This window comes from Gordionus sp. m RMFG-2023, chromosome 1 (genome assembly GCF_954871325.1).
Source record: "Gordionus sp. m RMFG-2023 chromosome 1, tfGorSpeb1-WG-v2, whole genome shotgun sequence".
Classification (NCBI taxonomy): domain Eukaryota; kingdom Metazoa; phylum Nematomorpha; class Gordioida; order Chordodea; family Parachordodidae; genus Gordionus; species Gordionus sp. m RMFG-2023.
This window is the reverse complement of record NC_088775.1, coordinates 66,274,331-66,295,290: the sequence shown is the minus strand read 5'-3', so window position 1 is coordinate 66,295,290 and position 20,960 is coordinate 66,274,331. Positions and strand designations below refer to the sequence as shown.

Sequence of the window (20,960 nt, the reverse complement as noted above, 5' to 3'; positions counted from 1 at the left end):
AGAATATTTTTGTTTTGCAATGGTTGTAGATACACTCTCCTGCACTGATTATAATAATGTGATTGAACAATAATAAATAAAATAATTATCAATGAAATAAATACAATATTACCTATTATATATTTACATCTGATATGTGATAATTAAGCGCCTATCCCTATAATGTTATACACACATAAGGTAGATTTCCAATTGCGGATGTTTTGCGGGACATTCGCATAAAATATATTTTTTACATTGTAAAATTAAAATCGTTTGTTTTTTTATAAAATTTTATCTTGTTTACATTCTTTTATATTTAAAAAGGATCGTTGGATTTTTAATAAATTACTATATTTAATAAATCAAGATGTTATTTTATTTTGAAAAATAGTTACCGACATTGTATTTATATAAACCAATTATAAAAAAATAATAGATGGATAATTAAGTCAATTCAAAATCCAGGCCGAAGGCCCGCAAATTTTTTTTAAGCAATTTTAATATTTCTATCGCAATTTTCATATTTCTCCCGCAAAATACCAAATTTCTCTCGCAGTTTGAAAATTTTGACCTAACAACCCTGGCCTATACCCATGAACTATAGTATACTTTAATTACTTTAAGGATGGGAGGTGGCTTATTTTAAGTTAAAATTTATTAGTGTAAATCTTAGATGATTGATATCTATATTTAAGAATTTATCTATTTAATCCAATTTATCCTTATATTTTGAAGAGAATATTAATTACTAGAAAAGAACTTGAATCAGGAATTTAAATACTACGCGTCTTTAGAATTTATAGATGTGTTAATAGTGATATTGAATTTAAATATATCGCTTTTTTGAAATTTATTAGGTGTATTGGCATATACAGCCAATTGGTATTAATTCATTATTGTGCTGCCTCAATTCGGTACTTTGGTTTTTGCCAAAATTTACAGAGGCATTATCAGCGCAGAAAGCTGACATGCAAATCATTGATTCCCCTAAATCAGCTATATTTATCATTATGAGCTACATTGTTGGATTTTTCACTATCGGAGGAAAAAGTTTAACAGTTTTATTAAAATGTTCTTATTCTTGTTGAAATAGCGAAGGATCGAGGGAAATGTTTTAGTATTTCCCTTATTAGATGCATCTGTTAGAATTACAAATGGATGCTCATCTTTCAAATCGTCTAGAATTGATCTCTAGGATTCAGGTAACACTTGTGATAGCCTTGCTCATTTTTGTTCTGCCACAAGTAAGGTTTGCACTTATATTGGAGTCGTTAAATGTGATGATATAGCTCTGTGAATGTTGAACTACATGGTAGATGATACGATTTCCGCAAATGTAGTTGCATTTGTATTATTTACTATTTTTGAGAATATTTTAGTATTGCAATCGATGTAGATATAATCCCCTGTACTGACTTATATGAATGAAAGATTTATTTATGGATAAAAATAAAACAGGATAGAAAAAAATTTACAAACTAGACATGTTTTTCGAATAAATATTTAAAATATATTTTAAAAATTAAAAATAATCACTTAATGTCTCTCAAAATTATTATTTATATATTAAAAACGTTAAAATACTAAAAAAAAAATTGCGGAGAAATTTAAAAATTGCAGTAGATTTTTGCGGGAGATTTCCAATTGCGGTAGTTTTGCGGGAGAGAGATGTCTGCGTGTAAACTAAAAAATTGCGGGAGTCTCCCGCTGATGGGGGGAGACATGGCAACCCTGGTATAAAGACATGTTATGGCATCATGTACTAGATTGTGGTCGGTGTTTCTTATTATGTGAGCGAGGAACTGTATTCGGCATTTTTATAAAGTTAAGTGTATTGGAGTATGATTTGACTTTATCCAGAGATTTGAGTTCGAGATGACGTGGGTAGTAGATATCATTTATTGTGCGAAGGCAATTGTAAATGAATGATTGAAGATGTTTGTTTTCTGTTTTGGTAATTTCCCATATGTCCCTCATAGAGTTAAAAATCCGCATTCTGGTGAAAACCGAAATCTCTCTAGTTTTCCATATTTTCATATACATATAAAACGCACCCCTAGCTTTTTGTATTCTCATCTTCGTCTCTTCTTTGCAACTCTTTATTATTCAATATTACTCACATGTACTCTTTTTTATCTACAATTTTTACTGCATTATTTCCAACCGTAAAATTTTGAAGCGGTGGCGCGTTTGGGAGAGGATGACAGTTTTGTTGAAATTTATCGTAAGTCCTTCTCTATGACTCAAGTTCTTTATTATATAGAGTAGACCTTTGGTTTCTTATATATTTTTAGATATTACCACTATGTCGTCTGCGTATGATATTATTCTGTTTACGAAATGTATCCTCTCATTTGACCCTAAATCGACTAAATCAGCAGCACCGAGTGTATCTTTTATGACTTTATAGATTATGATATTAAAAAGGAGAGGTGAAAGAGTGCAGTCTTGTTTTACACCTTTTTTTTTTATCTAAAGAATGGAGAATTTTATCATTGATTTTCAAACAAGCATATAAATTAGAATAGTGATTTTTTTAAATGAGAAATTATTTTGTGTTCAATTCCGCATTCTGACAGCGTTGCCCATAGAGCTTCATGATTAACATTCTCAAAAGCTTTATCTTATATTTGTAGCACTTCTGTATAATTATTTTTAGGGATAGTATGGGCTCCAGTATATTCTTGTTAGGCCTATAGGCACATATATATTTAGGAAAAAGATGAGGTTTCGATGATACTATTTTATTTTTTAATAGCACCATAAATATCTTTGATACGCAGGATGCAAGGGCAACATCACGGTAATCGGTAAATTTCTGTGGGTTTTCAGTTTGGGGGAAATTACATATGAAGGACTTGTTCCATTCTACCGGAGTATTTCCGCACTCCCATATTTTGTTGAAGAGGGCTAAAAGAAAGGAATAAGTTGTTCTAAGAGCTATTTTTAGGTATTCAGCTGTAATATTATCCAGCCCCGGAGCTTTTTTTTCGTAATTTTTAAATGTGAGTTAAAGATCTGCAAATAACAGCTCGGCCCTGACCCAGCCAGAAAGGGGTTAGGGCCAGCAGGATCGATTTTTTAAAAATAATTTAGGTTTGAGCTGGGTAGGGCCTAATATATTTTTAAAAATAATTTCAGTTTGATCTAGGTAGGGCCTAGTATATTTTTTTTTAATTTTCAGGCTAGGTTAGGTCGGGCTTAATTTTTAAATTTAATATACTACGTTTAGTATCGTTTAGAAAGAACCCAGACTGGAGTGAGGTGATAATTGCGTTTGTTAGTAGGTAGTGTTGCTTTCCGCGAATCAAACACCGTCATATAGTGGTCAAGCCATAAAGCTATTTGCTCATCCTGGTCAATGATTACTTTTCCATTATTTAAAACTTGAGGGGAGTTTCCTAAAACTGCAAGGTTTGTAGAAATATTTTAATTTTTTGTAGGCGTCGTAGATCCTATTCTCTTTCATATCCTTATCAATATCAAAGGCTTTTTTCGCGATGTAGATCCGTCTATCCCTCCGTAGTAGTCTTTGTATGTACTTCCATAGGTCACTGTTTGAGTCGTTCTCTATTCCTAACTGATTATTTTTTCTAGGGTATCACTAGACATCCATTCGTACCTAGAGAAAAAACTCACATTTGGAAAAACATTATATGATTCTGCAAGATCTCATTTGAAAAGTTTCCAGCATGCTTCTACATTTTCATGCCTGATTACATATAAAAAGTTAGCTTCTTTCCCTTTTAATATTTGATCTAAAAGTCTTGCATCTTTCGGTGATTGTATTTTATAGGGTTTGCGTGTTATATTTGTTCGCAAGGGATAAGCACTAGAACCAGTTGAACCTTGTCTACTTCCGCTGTGATAACCCCATATATTCTTTATGGTGATATTTGCTATGAGTATTTTGTGATCTGACAGATCATATTGGTTGATGCCTTGACATCATCGAACCCTCGGTGAATACTAGATATGAAGAAATCAATTGAGATTTCTGTCGAGCTCTTACAAAAGTGTAGGTATTTATTTCTCTGTGACAAAAAAAGGTATTTCTATTTTGAAGTTTTTGTTATTGTAGAAATCAAGGAATTTATTATATTATGGATAAATGTATACATAAAATATTGGAAAGATTATCGGATATAATTATTAAACTCACCATACATTATAAAACATATAATAAAATATTCATATATATATATATAATCATTGCAACTGACAAATATAACACATAATATGCAAATAAAATATTACATTAAATTACTCCTTTACTACACTTCAAAGCTATGCTTTAAGTAATATAAGCTATATCCAAAGATTCGTTATTCAAGATAATGTCAGTAAAAGTAGTACGACAACAAATAAGATAGAAATCCTGAAATTCCTATTTCCCTACCTCATAGGATTTCTATCTGCAATATTTGTCGTGGATTTCAGGTTGTCTACCTCGACCAATATTGCAGATAGAAATCCTGAAACCCCTATTGCCCAACCTCATATCTATCTGCAATATTTGTCGAGGGATCAAACTTTTTTTTATCACGTATTACGTAATTTTAAAATAATGTGTTTAAAATTTTGTTAGAAAATATAATAAGTGGAATGATTGTGTTATAAAATTGACATATGTCAAATGTCACTTGACCTATTAACGTATTAGATCTAAGGTCACGTGATTTGGCAAACTGCCGATTTTAAGAAAAGAATGATAAACATAGGGATGAAATTAACGAAAAATGCTAAACCTTCAAATATCCAGAATTATAAAAAATTTATAAAGGACCATATTCAAAAATATGAAATTATTAAAAAAAATACTCTTGCTACATTTAACATATATTACAGCGTATTTTCGGAAATGTAAAATTATAAAAATGTAATTGATGTGCTATCTTTTTTAGTAAGCTAATATCCAAATCAAAAATACCCAATATTTTTGTTATCCCATCATCATATTGTCCTTTAAGTAATTCTTGATTAGGTGACGTAATATATATTTAAAATAGTATGGAATGGCATAATAACAATAAATCAGGGTGTTTATAAAGGATGTGCTTTTAAATTTATTATATTAATGTGTATGAATTATCCAAATCAACAAGAGCAACCAGCTAGATTATTTTTTTGCAGACCTCCATTTCACCCTCAAGTTCATCCCACAACAGGAGAATTAGATTTAAGAAAAAAATTTGCTAATTGGGAGTAAATAAATTTTTTTATTTATTTAATAAGAAAAATCATAGATAGCTATTATTAATATAATAATATATAGTAAAAATAAAAATAGATTGGTTGAAGTTATACAATATATCTATGATATATTCTATAACATAAATTCATTTTCAATTGGAGAAAGTCCTTTGAATTCAGAAGCTGCCATTCTCTTTGCTCAAAATCTTAAATTATTTTTGAAACAAATTTCAATAAAATATAAACATGAATATGGTCCTGACAATGTTGCAATAGAGGAGGACACAAATGATATTAAAGCACATATCGATAATTATAATGATTTGCATAGAATTGAGTAAGTTTTTATTAATATTTTGTTGATAATTAGCATTTAATTATCTATGACTTATTTTTTGAAATGGGATATAAATATATCATTTAACATAGGCTTTGAAAATATTTATTTTCTTAGCCTATATTTGCCCATGTGATTTTTTGAATTTAAAAATATTTTTTTTATATTATTGGGTTAAGAGAAGTAAATTTCACTTTGTTAAAAATATTATAGTTTTCTAGAAAATTTTTCCCTCGGGCCACCAAGAGCTTAAATATGTTACCAAGAAAAAATTTATTTATTCCAATAAATTTAAATTAATAATCAAAATAATATAAAATAAAAGGAAATTATATCATTTTTAATTATGTTCAAGAATTAAGATGATGGATCTAAAAAGAAATTTCATAGAGATTTATGCCATATTTTTTTGTATGCCTTCTATGTTTTATTTTTGGACATAATGAACATCGATTATGCCTTCTGTTATAATACACCAATGACCCATTCTATATTATTTAACTATGGCACTTTATACACTAAATCATTTGAAAATATTGGCCACACCCCTTCTGAAGTTCTTTCTGAATTTCAAGGAATAAAATATAATTTTAAAGTTATGATCAAAATAAATTTTTAAATATTCTGCATGATAAATTAATTTTATCTGAAAAGTAAAATGTGGATATTTTGCAATTAAATCATTTGTAACAGTTTTTTTCCCAATATAACTAGCAATTCTGCAATGCTGTTTAGACTAAATAGTTTGTTAATTATAAATAATTATAATATATTATTAGATTTAAAAATCATATTTGTGGTCTGCATCAGGTCTACTTTTTCAAACCCAGCTTGTCTTGAATTTTTTTTAAAAAAATTTGACTTGCCTGGTCCCATCTTGAATGGATTTATTTATCCCAAAAATCTCTACCCAAAATAAAATAGAAGAGCCAGCCGACCCCTTTTAAAATTGTTAAAAATTCTGGAATTATTTAGATAGATAAAAAATATGAGAAAGCCATTTATTTTAGCTCGCTAGCACACGTGGTTCTCGAGATATAGGGGCTAATAGGTACAAAAAAGAGCCACTGTAAAATTTTTAAAATCCTTATATCTCAAAAACTATTAATAGTAAAAATATAATATATCATATTGTAAACTATTTGTCATGGCGGCCCAAATTTCTTTAAATATTGAAAAATTTAATATTTTTTTAGATTGTAAAAAAAATATTTTACAAATAAATAATATTATCACCTTTTGCTTGCAATAATTTTAAAATATATCAATTTATTTGGCAAAATATAATGATATTAAATTTAAAAATTAAGGCCGACCTAACCTAGCCTGAAAATTAAAAAAAATTATATTAGGCCCTACCTAGATCAAACTGAAATTATTTTTAAAAATATATTAGGCCCTACCCAGCTCAAACCTAAATTATTTTTAAAAAATCGATCCTGCTGGCCCTAACCCCTTTCTGGCTGGGTCAGGGCCGAGCTGTTATTTGCAGATCTAACTCACATTATAAAAATTAGACAATAATGTAAGAATTTACAAAAATAATTACATTTGAGTTCTCAATGTTCTAATATCAGAATATGAATAATTAAATGGATTATTTAACACAAATCAATATGAAAACAAAAACTGCTATATATATACAGGGTTGTTAATTGATCCTTTGTCGAATCATGATCACAATCTTTTCCAAAGATATGTAAAAAGGATCTTATCCTATCTAGCATTTTGTGCCTAATGCAAAATAAATGATATAGTATGCCTATTCAAAAACGATTTCAATAGTGCATTATTCATATTCGATTCCTTTAAATAAATCAAATAATTTACTATTCATATTCATAAAATAACAAAATTTACATTTGTTTTCGATTCCGATTATTATAATACTTCGTTTTTTAAAAAAATCTAAATTAATTCATATGAAAGTGTATTGACAAATTTTTTTTATTACACATCTAATTTTAAACAGAAAAATTGATTATAATTATCTGGTATTTTTAAACACCTCGTAGAGCTTATTTTAAAAATGGCTAACTCAATATTTTATGCAGAAGGTTAAATCTATTATCGAAACCTCGATGCTTAGGTAATGGGTGATTCCACGTCAAATCGACCAAAAAAACGAGATTTTCGGCCGACCATCTCAAAAATAAATGAAACTTGACATGTTAGTTATTTATGTTGTAAATGTTAATAAAATCAAAATTTTAGATAGCTAGCTTAATCAGATCCAAAGATATACCGCCCTCAAAGTTGAAAATCGCAAAGTGCGTGATTTCATTAAATCTTGTTATTTTAAAAAATACTTAAGATAGAGTTACAAATTATATATCATTTTATATCCCTTAAAATTTTACGTTGGAAAATATATAAAAAAAATTTAAAAATTTCAAGTGTAGTCTTATTTCCGGTAAAAATGAAAAATTAACATAGTTAGGAAGGGATTTTTTTTGGGTGTTAATATTCACTAAAAATGTTTATTACCTTTATATTAAACGATTTAATAAAAAATCTCGATAGCCATTTTTGTTTTTTTAATTTTATTTGAATTTTTATTATTTTTATAAATAAAAAAATGTAATGTAGATGGCGTTATATTAAAATATTTTTATAATATATAATTTTTAATAAAAATATGAATAGTATTGTGATTAAATTAAAAAATTAATTGAGTATAACCAAGAATGATGTCCTGGTGCGATATGTAAGCAGGCAGCCCATACAGATATTATTTTATTGACGCTATATTGTAAAATAAACATATTTTAAAATTTTATATTCAAACTATTATAATTTGGCGCTTATTAATATAAATTTCTAAGGCCATAATTTGTAGATATATCCTTTCATTGTTGTGGATCCACTATCGTTTTTATTTGAAAATAACGATTTTATCAGCTTATTTTTTTTTATTCCTATCATCGCTACCAATCTCATTATATATTTCAAAACTTAAACATTTTTTAACAACCAAATGAATTTATGATAATTTGTGATTTCTCTGAAAATATGCATTTATAATCCAAGACGCTTTCAATGATTCCACTGGAATAATGATCAAGCCACAATCTATCCTATGATAGCATATTATAATTGTTGTAATATGTAAATTACTTGGAATTAAATTAGAGAAAAAAGAAGTAATATTCAAAAGAAGTAATATTCAAATCGATTGTTTAACAGAAAAACGAAACGATTTATTAGATTATTTGAGTAAAGACGATGCAAATGAATAGGAAAGAAAAGTATATATAATCGGGAATATTTTACTTAAGAATATGATCATGATTTTACGAACTTAATTTTTAATTTATATTAATTTTATTTTTCTTTTATTTTGATTATGTTTTTAACTTATATTTAAGTATTTAATAAAGATTTAGTATCATTTTAGTTCTAACTTTTCTTTATTTGACAACGGTTCTAATCTCCCAATCCTAAAAATTTCATTATTTTACAATGATGTTGGAGAGTGGAGGCGACAGGGCAATTTCAACAATTCAGTCTAATTAACTCTGAAAAGAAATTCTAAATAAAGGGGGTAGGGGATGTATGAAATGACTATCGACAATAAGACAAAGAATGAGAGCAATAAAACAATGGTATCAATATTAATGATCGTAATTCGGAAAAGAATAGTTAGTCGTTTAGCTAAAAAGAATTCGTCACAAGAGATCGTTATAGGTACAAGTTATCGTTTATATATAATATTAGGTTGTGGATTAACCAAAAATCTTCATAAAGAGAAACGGTTTTTCGTCATTAGAAATTTTATGCCGCAATCGAGCTCACGTAGAGATCGAATTTTTATTTGAGATCAAAAGATAAAAGAAATATTTGTCGGATCTTAAGACGAAGTTGATATAGTGACAAGCGACTAGGTAGAACAAGTGGTCTGCAATCGTTAATCGATGACAAATTATCGCCATTGCTTATCAAAACTTTAGTATAAGATACAAAATCGATGATCTAAGAAACAAAAATTCGGGAAAATGGCAGATCAAGTATCGCACATCGTTGATCGAGATAAAGCAATGATCATTAGTTACAAAAGAACGTTACAAACAAGCAAAAGACCAAATTAATTTATCAGGAGAATTTAAGACGTAGTATAGATAATCGTTGACTAGCAATCATATATCGTTTAAAAGCATGCGTTAATCAAGTTGTCAGTGCTAAGAGATCATAGACAAGAAACAACAATATTGGTATTTCGCAGGATGTGGGGTCTAATCTAAGCGTAAGGGTGTTGTAATATGTAAATTACTTGGAATTAAATTAGAGTAAAAAGAAGTAATATTCAAAAGAAGTAATATTCAAATCGATTGTTTAACAGAATAACGAAACGATTTATTAGATTATTTGAGTAAAAACGATGCAAAAGTATATATAATCGGTAATATTTTACTTAAGAATATGATCATGATTTTACGAACTTAATTTTTAATTTTAATTTTTTTAATATTATTTTAATTTCTTATTTTAGTTATAATTATGTAATTAGTATTTATATTAATTAATAAAGTATTAGTAGTTAATTTATTTATATTATTTATTTTATTCTCTAAATTCTCTCAACCACTATATTTGTTGGCCGAAACATAAAATACAAAAATGTTACAATAATAATAATGACAATATAGAAAACCTCAACATAATGTTATTGCAGTACATTTATACCAGACTAAAATGATAAAATTTTTGACCAATCAATTCAGCAAAAAGCCAAACAAAATATATTACAGCTCTTACGGATCAGCTGCGCAATATAAAAACAGAATTTTTTTAAAATCTATGTTATCATGAATCAGATTTTGGTGTAGCAGCTGAATGGCATTTTTCAGCTACATCCCATGGAAAAGGTCCATGTGATAGCCTTGGCGGAACATTAAAAAGATTAGTAGCACGTTCAAACCTTCAGCACATCAGTTCTGGACACATTTTCGCTAGTTGATTTATATCAATTTGCAAAACAAAACATGCCATAAATTTTACATATATAACCATCGAACAATACAATTTACAAGAGATTAAACTACGAGAAAGATTCAATTTAGCTCGTCCCATTCCAGGAACTCGGGAAATACATGCTGTATTTACTTTGAGTTTAAGTAAACTTAAGTCAAAAATAAATTCATATGCAGAGGACTTTCAAATTAACAATATCTCAAATGCCGATAATTTGTCATTTGCCGATATTAAAGGATTCGTAACATGTGTTTATGACGATTTTTGGTGGTTAGCCACAGTACTAAAAAAGAATGAAATTACTGAGGAGATATATATTTTCTTTAACATCCCATGGACCATCACTATCCTTCTTTTACCCCACAATTGCGGAAAAGATATGGTTACCTATTAATCAAATAATAACAATAGTAGATCCTATTACAGTGACAGGATATACCTACAAATTATCGTCTCAAGAAATTCTATTAATAAGCACAAAATGGGATAAGATTAAAACAAGAGGTATATATTTTTATATTGTTTGTGTATAAAATTTTAAAATATGTTTATTTTACAATATAGCGTCCTAATAAAATCATATCTGTATGGGCTGGCTGCTTACATATCGCCCCAGGATATCATTCTTGGTTATACTCAATTTATTTTTTAATTTTAATCACATTACTATTCATATTTTTATTAAAAATTATATTATAAAAAAAATTAATATAACGCCATCTATATTGTATTTTTTTATTTATAAAAATAATAAAAATTTAAATAAAATAAAAAAACAAAAATGGCTATCGAGATTTTTTAATAAATCTTTTAATATAAAGGTAATAAACATTTTTAGTGAATATTAACACCCCAAAAAAATCCCTTCCTAACAATGTTAATTTTTTATTTTTACCGGAAATAAGAAAACATTTGAAATTTTTTAATTTTTTTTATATATTCCAACGTAAAATTTTAAGGGCTATAAAATGATCTACAATTTGTAACTCTATCTTAAGTATTTTTTAAAATAACAAGATTTAATGAAATCACGCACTTCACGATTTTCGACTTTGAAGGCATATATCTTTGGATCTGGTTGAGTTAGCACTCTAAAATTTTAATTTTATTGACATTTACAACATAAATAACTAACATGACAAGTTTCATTCATTTTTGAGATGGTTGGCCGAATCGCTGGTCGATTTGTGATGGAATTACCATATTTTTCTGGCTAAAATATTGAGTTAGCCTTTTTTAAAAATTGGCTAAAATTCGAGCATTTAACAAAACTATAAATCTTCTGTTAAAGAACATAAACTTAATATGATATAGGATTTTTTACAGAGAATTAAAAAAAAGTAAGATGTATACCTTATTAACCACATCACTTGTCTTATTGACGGATTATCAATAGAAATGACAAATGATTAAATTTAAAAAAAACATTAATAAATATTCAGAATTCGAATATTAGATAAAGTAATTCGATTTGAATAAAACTAGTTATTCGAATAACTTATTGAATAAGCAATACGAATATTCGATTCATTTTTGAAAGGCTTGATATATAGTGTTAATTTATTATAAACTCTTATAATTATTTAAGGATTGCAATAATTTTATTATTCAGCTTAAACTTATAATCATAACATTATTAGCAGAGTTGGGCAGAACCATGAATACTTATATCTAAGATACAAGATCCTTTTGCATCTTGTACTTATTTGATATATAAGATACTTGCATCTGTATCTAAGATAAAGATATGCAAATTTTATTAAGAATGGCTGATATTGGCAGACTTTCAGGGCTCTTTTTTTTAAAAAAATTGATTTGTTTTTTCTAATATTTCTCGTTCTTATTGTATTAGCTCTTCGAATGCCGTTTGATGGAATCGCCTTAAATGTTTACGGATATTGATAGTATTAAATGAATTTTTCATTATTCTTTTCCGTGAAAATAGAATTCCGCAGATAACGCATTTTGCATTGCCTTTTGTAATATTTTCATAATTCAGATTCCATATTTAAAAAACTTTTATTTAAAGTATAAATAACAAAATAGGCGTTATTATTTAAAAAGATTTAAAATAAATAAAACTTTGGGTGTTCCTATTTTTATAAAAGAACTCTACTATAAATCTATTTAAAAAACAAATAAAATTAAGGAAGTGTTGTGCATTTGGGTCATTCCACATCGAATGAGCAAAAAAATGAGATTTTCGGCCGACCCCTTTCGATTTTTTTAAAATTTGGTAAGCAAAGAAAGGTCAATGTAACTAAGAAATAGCCAAAATTTTAGCCTCCTAACATTTATATTTTTGAAGATATTAGGGTTCAAAGTGGCAAAAATGACTTATTTTTATATCTGCCTTCATTCAATTAAGCATATCTTAAAAACTACATAATTGTAAATAACGAATTTAATATCAAAATTACGTACAAAGATTCTACTTTTAGATAAAAAAAATATTTTATTTTCTTTACCAATTTTCGGCCATTTTATTTAATATATAAAGACTAAAAACGATTTTTTGGAAATAATACGACCTTCATTTTTTTAAAAAAATTTAGTAGATATTATTAAACTCTTCCTTTATATTTATATAAAAAAATTGGTTTGGGACGCGGCCATCTTCATTCTCAAAATCGATAAAAATGTTTAAAAAAGTGTATAAATATTTTCCCGAAAGGGGGCGTCTTTGTTTAAAATTATATATTAATTAGTTTTTAATGGTTTTTCTTGGACTATTTGATATAATTTAAAGGATTATTCATCTTGTAAGTGAAAATAACAATAAATGGGGCTTTCGTTCAATTATAGAAATTGTATATCGATAAAAGAAATTCAATTTATTTATTACTTTATTTATAATTTATTATAAAAATTTTGCCCATATAGCATATATTTAATGAATATTAATAAAATATATTTAACCAAGTTTATAGTTCTTGAATATATGAATTAGAATCTTGTGCATTTCATAGACGCCAAAAAATAATATCAAAATTTTCTCTACTCAATTTTTTAAAATAATTTGATATTTTTAAAATATTACAAATATTAATTTATTATTATTATGAAATTTTATACAAAATAAAGTATTATCATAAAATAACCCAAAACAATATAAATATTGGATCGGATTTTCTAAAATTGGCATAGCCTTACTAAATTAGAATAACAATAAATAAGTGTTTCAATCAATAAAATAAATAAAAATTTTAAAATTGATTAATCATTCAATAATACATGCTCACTATATTAATTCATTTTTTAATTAATTTATTGGTATTTTGATTTCTATCAACAACTAACCCCAAGCCTGGAAAAACTATAGACGAATATACAGCTAAAATTGTACAAGAATTTTATTGTATGGACGAAATAAGCAGAATCATGCCAGGCAAGAAAGATTGCGTTTCGATTTTGACCAAAGACGGAAAAAAGAATACCATACATAAGAGATTAATTTTAGATAATTTGAAAGAAATTCATATATTTTTTAAAGAAATGAGGCCTGATGTTAAAATTGGTTTTTCGAAATTTGCAAGCATTCGCTCAAAAATTGTATACTCGTTGGAGGTAGTGGTACACATGCATGTGATTGCAGCTACCACCAAAATTTTAAATTAATGATCATTGGATCAAATTTACCCAATTTAACCAATGATATTTTGCCCTTTAAAACATACAAACATATTTTACACTTAATAATTTGTAATTCGCCTCAACCATCCAGTTTATATGGGCAAATGTGATAATTGTCCAGGGTCAACACATTTACGCGATCAAATAGAAATATTGTTTCGTTCTAAGGACATCGAATTTATAACATACTAACAATGGCTATCCGTAGATAGAACCTCTCTTGAAACAATAACCAAACCAGTAGGTTAATTTATCAATGCCTTTTTTGAAAAAATGGAATCTTTATTACTCCATTTTTTTATTTCAACGCAACAATCGTTGTATCAAAACAATCTAAAATTGAACTTAGACGAAGACCAATATTTAATTTTATGTTATTTTTAAGAAAACTATAGCTTTATACTTCAGGATGAAGTACAAAATTATCATTGGAATAGGGCTCAATCCACTGCTCACCCTTTTGTTATATATTATAAAGATAATTTTGCCAATATTTGTTGCCTAAATTATGTAATGATATCCGAATCTTTGCAACACAATACAATAGCAGTACATAATTTCAAAAAAACATTGGTAAATTTTTTAATTAATAAAATTTGTAGGCCAAATAAAATTTTTTATTTTTCCGATGATAAAAATCGTAAAAATTTTAGTAATATTTGCCATCATGAGATGGATTTCGGGTTACAGGCGAAATGGCATTTTTCTGCTATAGCACACGGGAAAAGTGTTTGTGATGGGATTGGTGGCACTGTTAAAAGATTAGCCGCTAGAGCTAGTTTACAAGGCCTTACTCAAAGTAAATAACCACATCATATGAATTGTACGGCTAAATAAAGAAAATATTAATGTAATATATTTTGAATAGATGACCAAAATAAATTATGATTACGAAGATCTATTACTCAAGGAAAGATTTTCAAAAACTAGATCTATACCAGGAATACACAAAATACACACCTTGATTCCAACAGATCTACATCAATTTAAAAGTAAAATGTATTCCAATTCAATAGAAAGTACTATAGAATAGTTATCATATAATGATGAAAGTATAATTATTGAAGAAATATCAGGATACCTAACGTAATTTGTTTTAGTGAAAAATTAAAAGCAGGAAGAAATATATATAAAGTTTTTAACCCACCCGGACCTTCTAATTCCTTTACATTTCCAAGTATAGACGACACTTTACTTGCCCAAATGTCATATCTTAACATTAGTTTCACTGTTAACTGCTACTGGCCGTAGTTATACATTGTTGTCACAAGAAAGTAAATGCGCTACCAAAAAATTAGAATCTTTTAAAAGTGAGTTGTTTATTAGATTTTTATATTTAAATTATATCAATTTTTCTAATATTTAGGGCGCCATATATGAAATGCACAAGATTCTGATTCATATATTCAAGAACTCGAAACTTAATTGAACATATTTTATTAATATTCATTAAATATATGTTATATGCGCAAAAAATTTTATAATAAATTATAAATAAAGTAATAAATAAATTGAATTTCTTTTATCGATATACAATTTCTATAATTGAACGTAAGCCCCATTTATTGTTATTTTCACTTACAAGATGAATAATCCTTTAAATTATATCAAATAGTCCAAGAAAAACCATTAAAAACTGATTAATATATAATTTTATACAAAGACGCCCCCTTTCGGGACAATATTTATACACTTTTCTAAACATTTTTATCGATTTGAGAGGCCGCGTCCCAGATTAATTTTTTTTTATAAATTTAAAAGAGTTTAATAATGTCTACTAAATTTTTTAAAAAAATTGAAGGTCGTATTATTTACAAAAAATTGTTTTTAGTCCTTATATATTAAATAAAATGACCGAAAATTGGAAAAAAAATTAAAAAATTTTTTTATCTAAAAGTAGAATCTTTCTACGTAATTTTGATATTAAATTTGTTATTTACAATTATGTAGTTTTTAAGATATGCTTAATTGAATGAAGGCAGATAGAACCCTAATATCTCCAAAAATATATATGATACGAGGCTAAAATTTTGGCTATTTCTTAACTACACTACCCTTTCTTTGCTTACCAAATTTTAAAAAAATCTAAGGGGGTCGGCCGAATCGTGGTTGATTTGTTTTGCATTGTTTTAAAAAAAATTTTTAGAAAATATTATAATAATGTAAAATAAATATACATAACATAAAATAACAAAAAAAGAAAAGTAAAAAGATCGGATCGGTTTATACAGGTATCGGCTCGATCCGATATTTTTGGAAAACGCTAAATATCGGTGCAGATCCGATAATTAATATCGGCAAAGCCCTAATATAAAATAATGAAAAAAAATCTATGTAAATATCGTATCAATGATGTATGAAATAAATATCGGATCGGTGAAAAAATTATGGATCGGTGCAATCCTAATTTTTAGCCTTTTATTTTTCGAAAAGGGGCATTTTTTAGCTTTTTTGACAACTGATATCTCAGAAACTGTAAGTACCAAGTAAGCATGATGCTCATTCAATATGCAAAATTTTATCAAAATTAAAAGGGTCGGGCTGAAAAGTTGTGATTTAATATGGAATTACCCGATCCTTGATCCTTTGAGTGAGATTCTTTAAAAACTCCTTATATGCATTTAAAATAATGTCTAAACATTATAAAATTATATATATTTTTTATTTTAGTGTTAAATCGTTTACATATTTTTTAGAACCAAACGGGCTTATTCAAATTAGGAATTGATATATATTGAAAATAAATAAAACATAACAGCTTAAAATATGTAAATTGCATAACAAGGTGAAAAAAAATGTTCTAGATCAAAATGATGAATATGTTCCACCAATATCTGAACTAGGGTCAAAGGTGGGTTAAATATAATCTCTATAAATCTGAATGCTTTAAACTTATCCATTAAGATTGATTTTGGTTATTTGGGGTGTATAATTAAACTTATTTCGCCTAGTCTGCAAAAAAAATAATTTATGATTTTATAAAAAAATTTATTTATGTAATATTTATTTTATGAAATTTTATGACTTTTTAAGATATTTTGGAATTTTGAGCTAGACTATGCAGATCTCTAATACTTACATTCCTTTTTTTTAAAAAAAATATTTCAATTTATAAATTATTTGAAAAATAAATTTTAAGCTTTTTATAAGTTTATTTTTAAAAGGCTGCTTTCTATGCAAACTTTTCTTTTTAAATTTACATATAAATTGTTTTACACATAATTTGCTCATACGTGTTTTCAGTTAGTAAACCCTATTTTATGAATTAAACTATGAATGTCTCCTAGATATGATATTGTTTGAATTTTATTATTTATATGTTAAACTATATTAACAAAACATGTTTATATAACAAATATATTTGCCGTTAAGTATGATATTTTAAATAAAAGTTTGAAAATTGTGTTACTTCATAAAATGAAGAATACCTCATTATAGACTTAGATAATTTATTTGAATTATATGATTATTAATTAAATATTTTATAAACTATGTAGGTATATTCAAATGACCATGCTAGATAAAGCTAAAGCTTCTAATTTAGATTTTGATGCAATTATTAATAAAATGAAAACTTTTAATAAAGTTAGTCTATTTTAAATGTATTGCAGATTTATTATGACTAAAAATTTATAGGACTACATAACTATGATGAATGAAGAATTTGAAAATGAAAAAATTATATCCTATTCTTGGCTAAAACATTAATTATTAAATATATATTTATTCTTTATTCTTTATTTATATTAGAATTAATTAAAGAATTTTTATATTTAATTTTATAAATAAATTTCATATTTGACTCTTTGGTTCATATTTTTGAACGTTGTAATTAGTGATACAGAATCGCCCCATTTGAACCTATTTTTTAATACGGCGAATTCAATATTTTTGCCAGATATTGTTTAAGCCGTCCAAACCTTTGTGCCATCCTATGAGCAGAATCTTCAGGCTTGCGTTATATTTTTTAAAAATTGGCACAAATTGAGCGATATTTCATCACTAGTTATGATTATATAAGATATTTGATTTAAGCTTATAAAGAAATATTTTAAATGTAACCCTTGAGTATTTTTTGGAGTATACAGCACACCAGAGATTTTTAAAAAATCTAGATATTTTGATCTGGGTTTTCACTAGTCTCCTATTTTATTCTAAACGATATTTCTGCAATATATTATAAATTTTTAAGGTAAAAACCTTTAAAATTTTAGATGCAGCTATATAATCATATTTTTTTGGAAATTTTTGCCCAGTTACATCAATTCGATATCTAATAATCAATCTTATCGAAAAAATTACTTAAAAAATTATTTGTCTTATAAAAAAACACAAATTTACATTTTTATATCTCATTAAATTTTTTATTTATTATTCTGATACTGTTTAAAAATTAATAAATTGCTCCTCATATCACAAATTGTTTAGATTGAAAATTTTGATCTTAGTATTCATTCTCCAGTTGCCAGTTGTTGCAAATCATTGATTCTAATCATCTATAAAATCTTTCCTCCATTCCATGTTCCCTTTTTAAATTTAGTCACTTTTCTCCGCCAGTGCTTTATTGCTTTAAAATGGGGGGGGGGGGGGGGTATCATTTTTATATTCAAAAAATATGAAAATGATAAAATAGCATAATTTTTATTTTACTTTCGTTATTTATGAAAAATAGTCAGACGTAAAGCACTGGAGGAGAATATTGTTCATGGAGCGAATTGGCAAGTATCAAAAAAGTACTATCCTTAATTATTATTGTAATATTTGAGAAATTTGGAGCCTAAAATTAAAATAAAAGAAATAAAATTAAATACTAATATAAATTCTAATTCCTTTATTAAATATTACTAATTATAAATTAATCAATTATAAATTAATATAAAAGGTAAAAAAATAAAAATAAAAAAATAAGAAAAAGATTAAAATTAAGAAATTTATAAGCGAAAAATAAAAAGTGATAAATTCCGATCGTTAAACTCTTAAAGTATGAAAAATCTACAATTATCATGCGTTTTCATCTCATTTGCATAGTCTAAGACTTAATAATTGTTATGTTCTACCTCCCCCCCCCCCTTGTCCCGTACAACTTATTTCTTTTTTTTCTACTTGTTTCTTTTGTTTTCCCATCTTCCTTTATTTTGTTATGAAATTGATATATTTTACCTTATTTTTATATTGCACTTGAAACTGGTTCTTACCAGTTTCATGAATGATTATATCGCGATTAAATAACAACTTTTTTTTCCCCTTTTGTTTTAAAAATTATAAAGGTTGAAAACAAAACACCTTTTTGGATCATTAATTATTTTCGTGGTTTTTGTAAATTGATATTTTTTTTTTGTAATTTTACTTTGTTGAATAAACTTTGAAAATATTATTTTAACTACGTTGTCCAAGTGATTCCATGACTAAAACGATAAAACCCGGCCCCCTGGATCCCGTCATCGACCATCCCGGACCCCCGATCACGGGCTGTATTTTTCCCATTCAGACTGGGGGACCCATCGATCCAAATATCACACTGGCGCCCAACGTACATTCGATAATCTACGACCCGGAAGAACCAACAGATCATTACCTCGAACGTTTTATGCTTATCCACCGACATCAACCTGAGGCAAATTTACTATCCTTATTCTTATCATCATGCGGTCACAGCCTATATTCAAAATTAAAGTTAGCCTTTTCACCAAGGCCTATGTTGGAAATGTCAATAGAGGACGTAAAAACGATTTTGGGAAACAATAATAACAACAAAGGTCTATCAATCAACAAGCTTCGTCAACGCATCCAGCAAGATGGCGAAACGATTACTGAATATGCGGAAGCTTTGATAGCTTTGGCCTCACAGTGCGATCTAGGCAGCTGGGACCTTTTCCTGTCCTCCCAATTCGGAGCGGGGATACAATCCTCCGGAATAAGAGGTCACGTAATCACGTCCGATAATATAACGTTTAAAGGGAAGTTAAAAATTGCGCAAACCTGGGAAATGGCCGTTAACCAAAATAATGCGACAAACCACGCCTACAGCAACCAAATAAACATACCCACTATACACATCTTCAAAACACCCCGCAAACATTTGAGAATTACTATCAACCCCCACGTCGGAATTTCCCACGGAATGATAACCCAACCTGTTACAATTGCGGGAACGTGGGGCATTATAGATTCAATTGCCCAATAAAACAAACTTTCAACAATTATAACTCCTCTCAGTATACTCCTCGAAATATACCTCCGACCCAACCCAATTTCCCGGCAATAGCCTACCCAGCGACTAACAGAGTACTACCCGAGACTAAAAAGGTAGAAAACAAAGAGTATAAACACATAAACATGATGACAAATGAAGCGGATATCGACAAAAACCATTCGTTCCGGGTAACGGTAAAAATAAATGGTATACCATTAGAAATGGTTATAGATACAGGCTCAGATGTAACAATCATTAGTAATCAAACGCATAATATACTTTTCAACCTTATCCCAATGGAGGACACCCAGGTAGTTCTAAAATCATTTTCAGGACATGACATTCAACCCATAGGGCACTTCCCAGCAATAATAAGCTACCAGGACAGCACACATTCAACAAATATCCTAGTAATTAATAACTCCCCCACCTCCATAGTAGGTAGGGATGTTCTAAACAAGATACCCACGATCCTACAAGACATCACCTCCAAGGATCAAGAAATTAAACAGCTTAAAAAAAGTTTCCCACTAATTTTTTCGGATACCTTAGGAAGTTTCCCAAGCAAAATAGACGTTAATCTCCTTCCCAACGCACAACCCCAGTTCGTCAAACCCCGATCGGTACCCTATGCACTAAAGTCGCAAATTG

At 27.6% G+C, this 20,960-nt stretch overlaps 1 protein-coding gene across 2 annotated transcripts; it reads left to right on the top strand.

The window, feature by feature from the left end:
- The first annotated feature begins 4,678 nt into the window (after positions 1-4,678).
- On the top strand, positions 4,679-20,440 carry LOC135931039 (uncharacterized). 2 transcript variants are annotated; one of them, XM_065467901.1, is made up of 5 exons: positions 4,679-4,845; positions 4,891-4,951; positions 4,992-5,187; positions 5,258-5,512; positions 19,511-20,440. In XM_065467901.1, the coding sequence occupies exons 3-5, from the start codon at positions 5,060-5,062 to the stop codon at positions 20,298-20,300; spliced, it is 1,173 nt and encodes a 390-aa protein (XP_065323973.1). In that variant the 5' UTR covers positions 4,679-4,845; positions 4,891-4,951; positions 4,992-5,059; the 3' UTR covers positions 20,301-20,440. The 2 variants fall into 2 exon arrangements, with proteins under 2 accessions (XP_065323973.1, XP_065323974.1); XM_065467902.1 differs by lacking the exon at positions 5,258-5,512.
- Positions 20,441-20,960: the final 520 nt, after the last annotated feature.

Coding starts and splice junctions, on each gene's coding strand:
- LOC135931039 (XM_065467901.1), top strand. CDS start 5,060: ATGTGTATGAATTATCCAAATCAACAAGAGCAACCAGCTAGATTATTT. Junction 5,188..5,257: donor AAAAAATTTGCTAATTGGGA/GTAAATAAATTT, acceptor AATAATATATAG/TAAAAATAAAAATAGATTGG. Junction 5,513..19,510: donor AATGATTTGCATAGAATTGA/GTAAGTTTTTAT, acceptor ACGTTGTCCAAG/TGATTCCATGACTAAAACGA.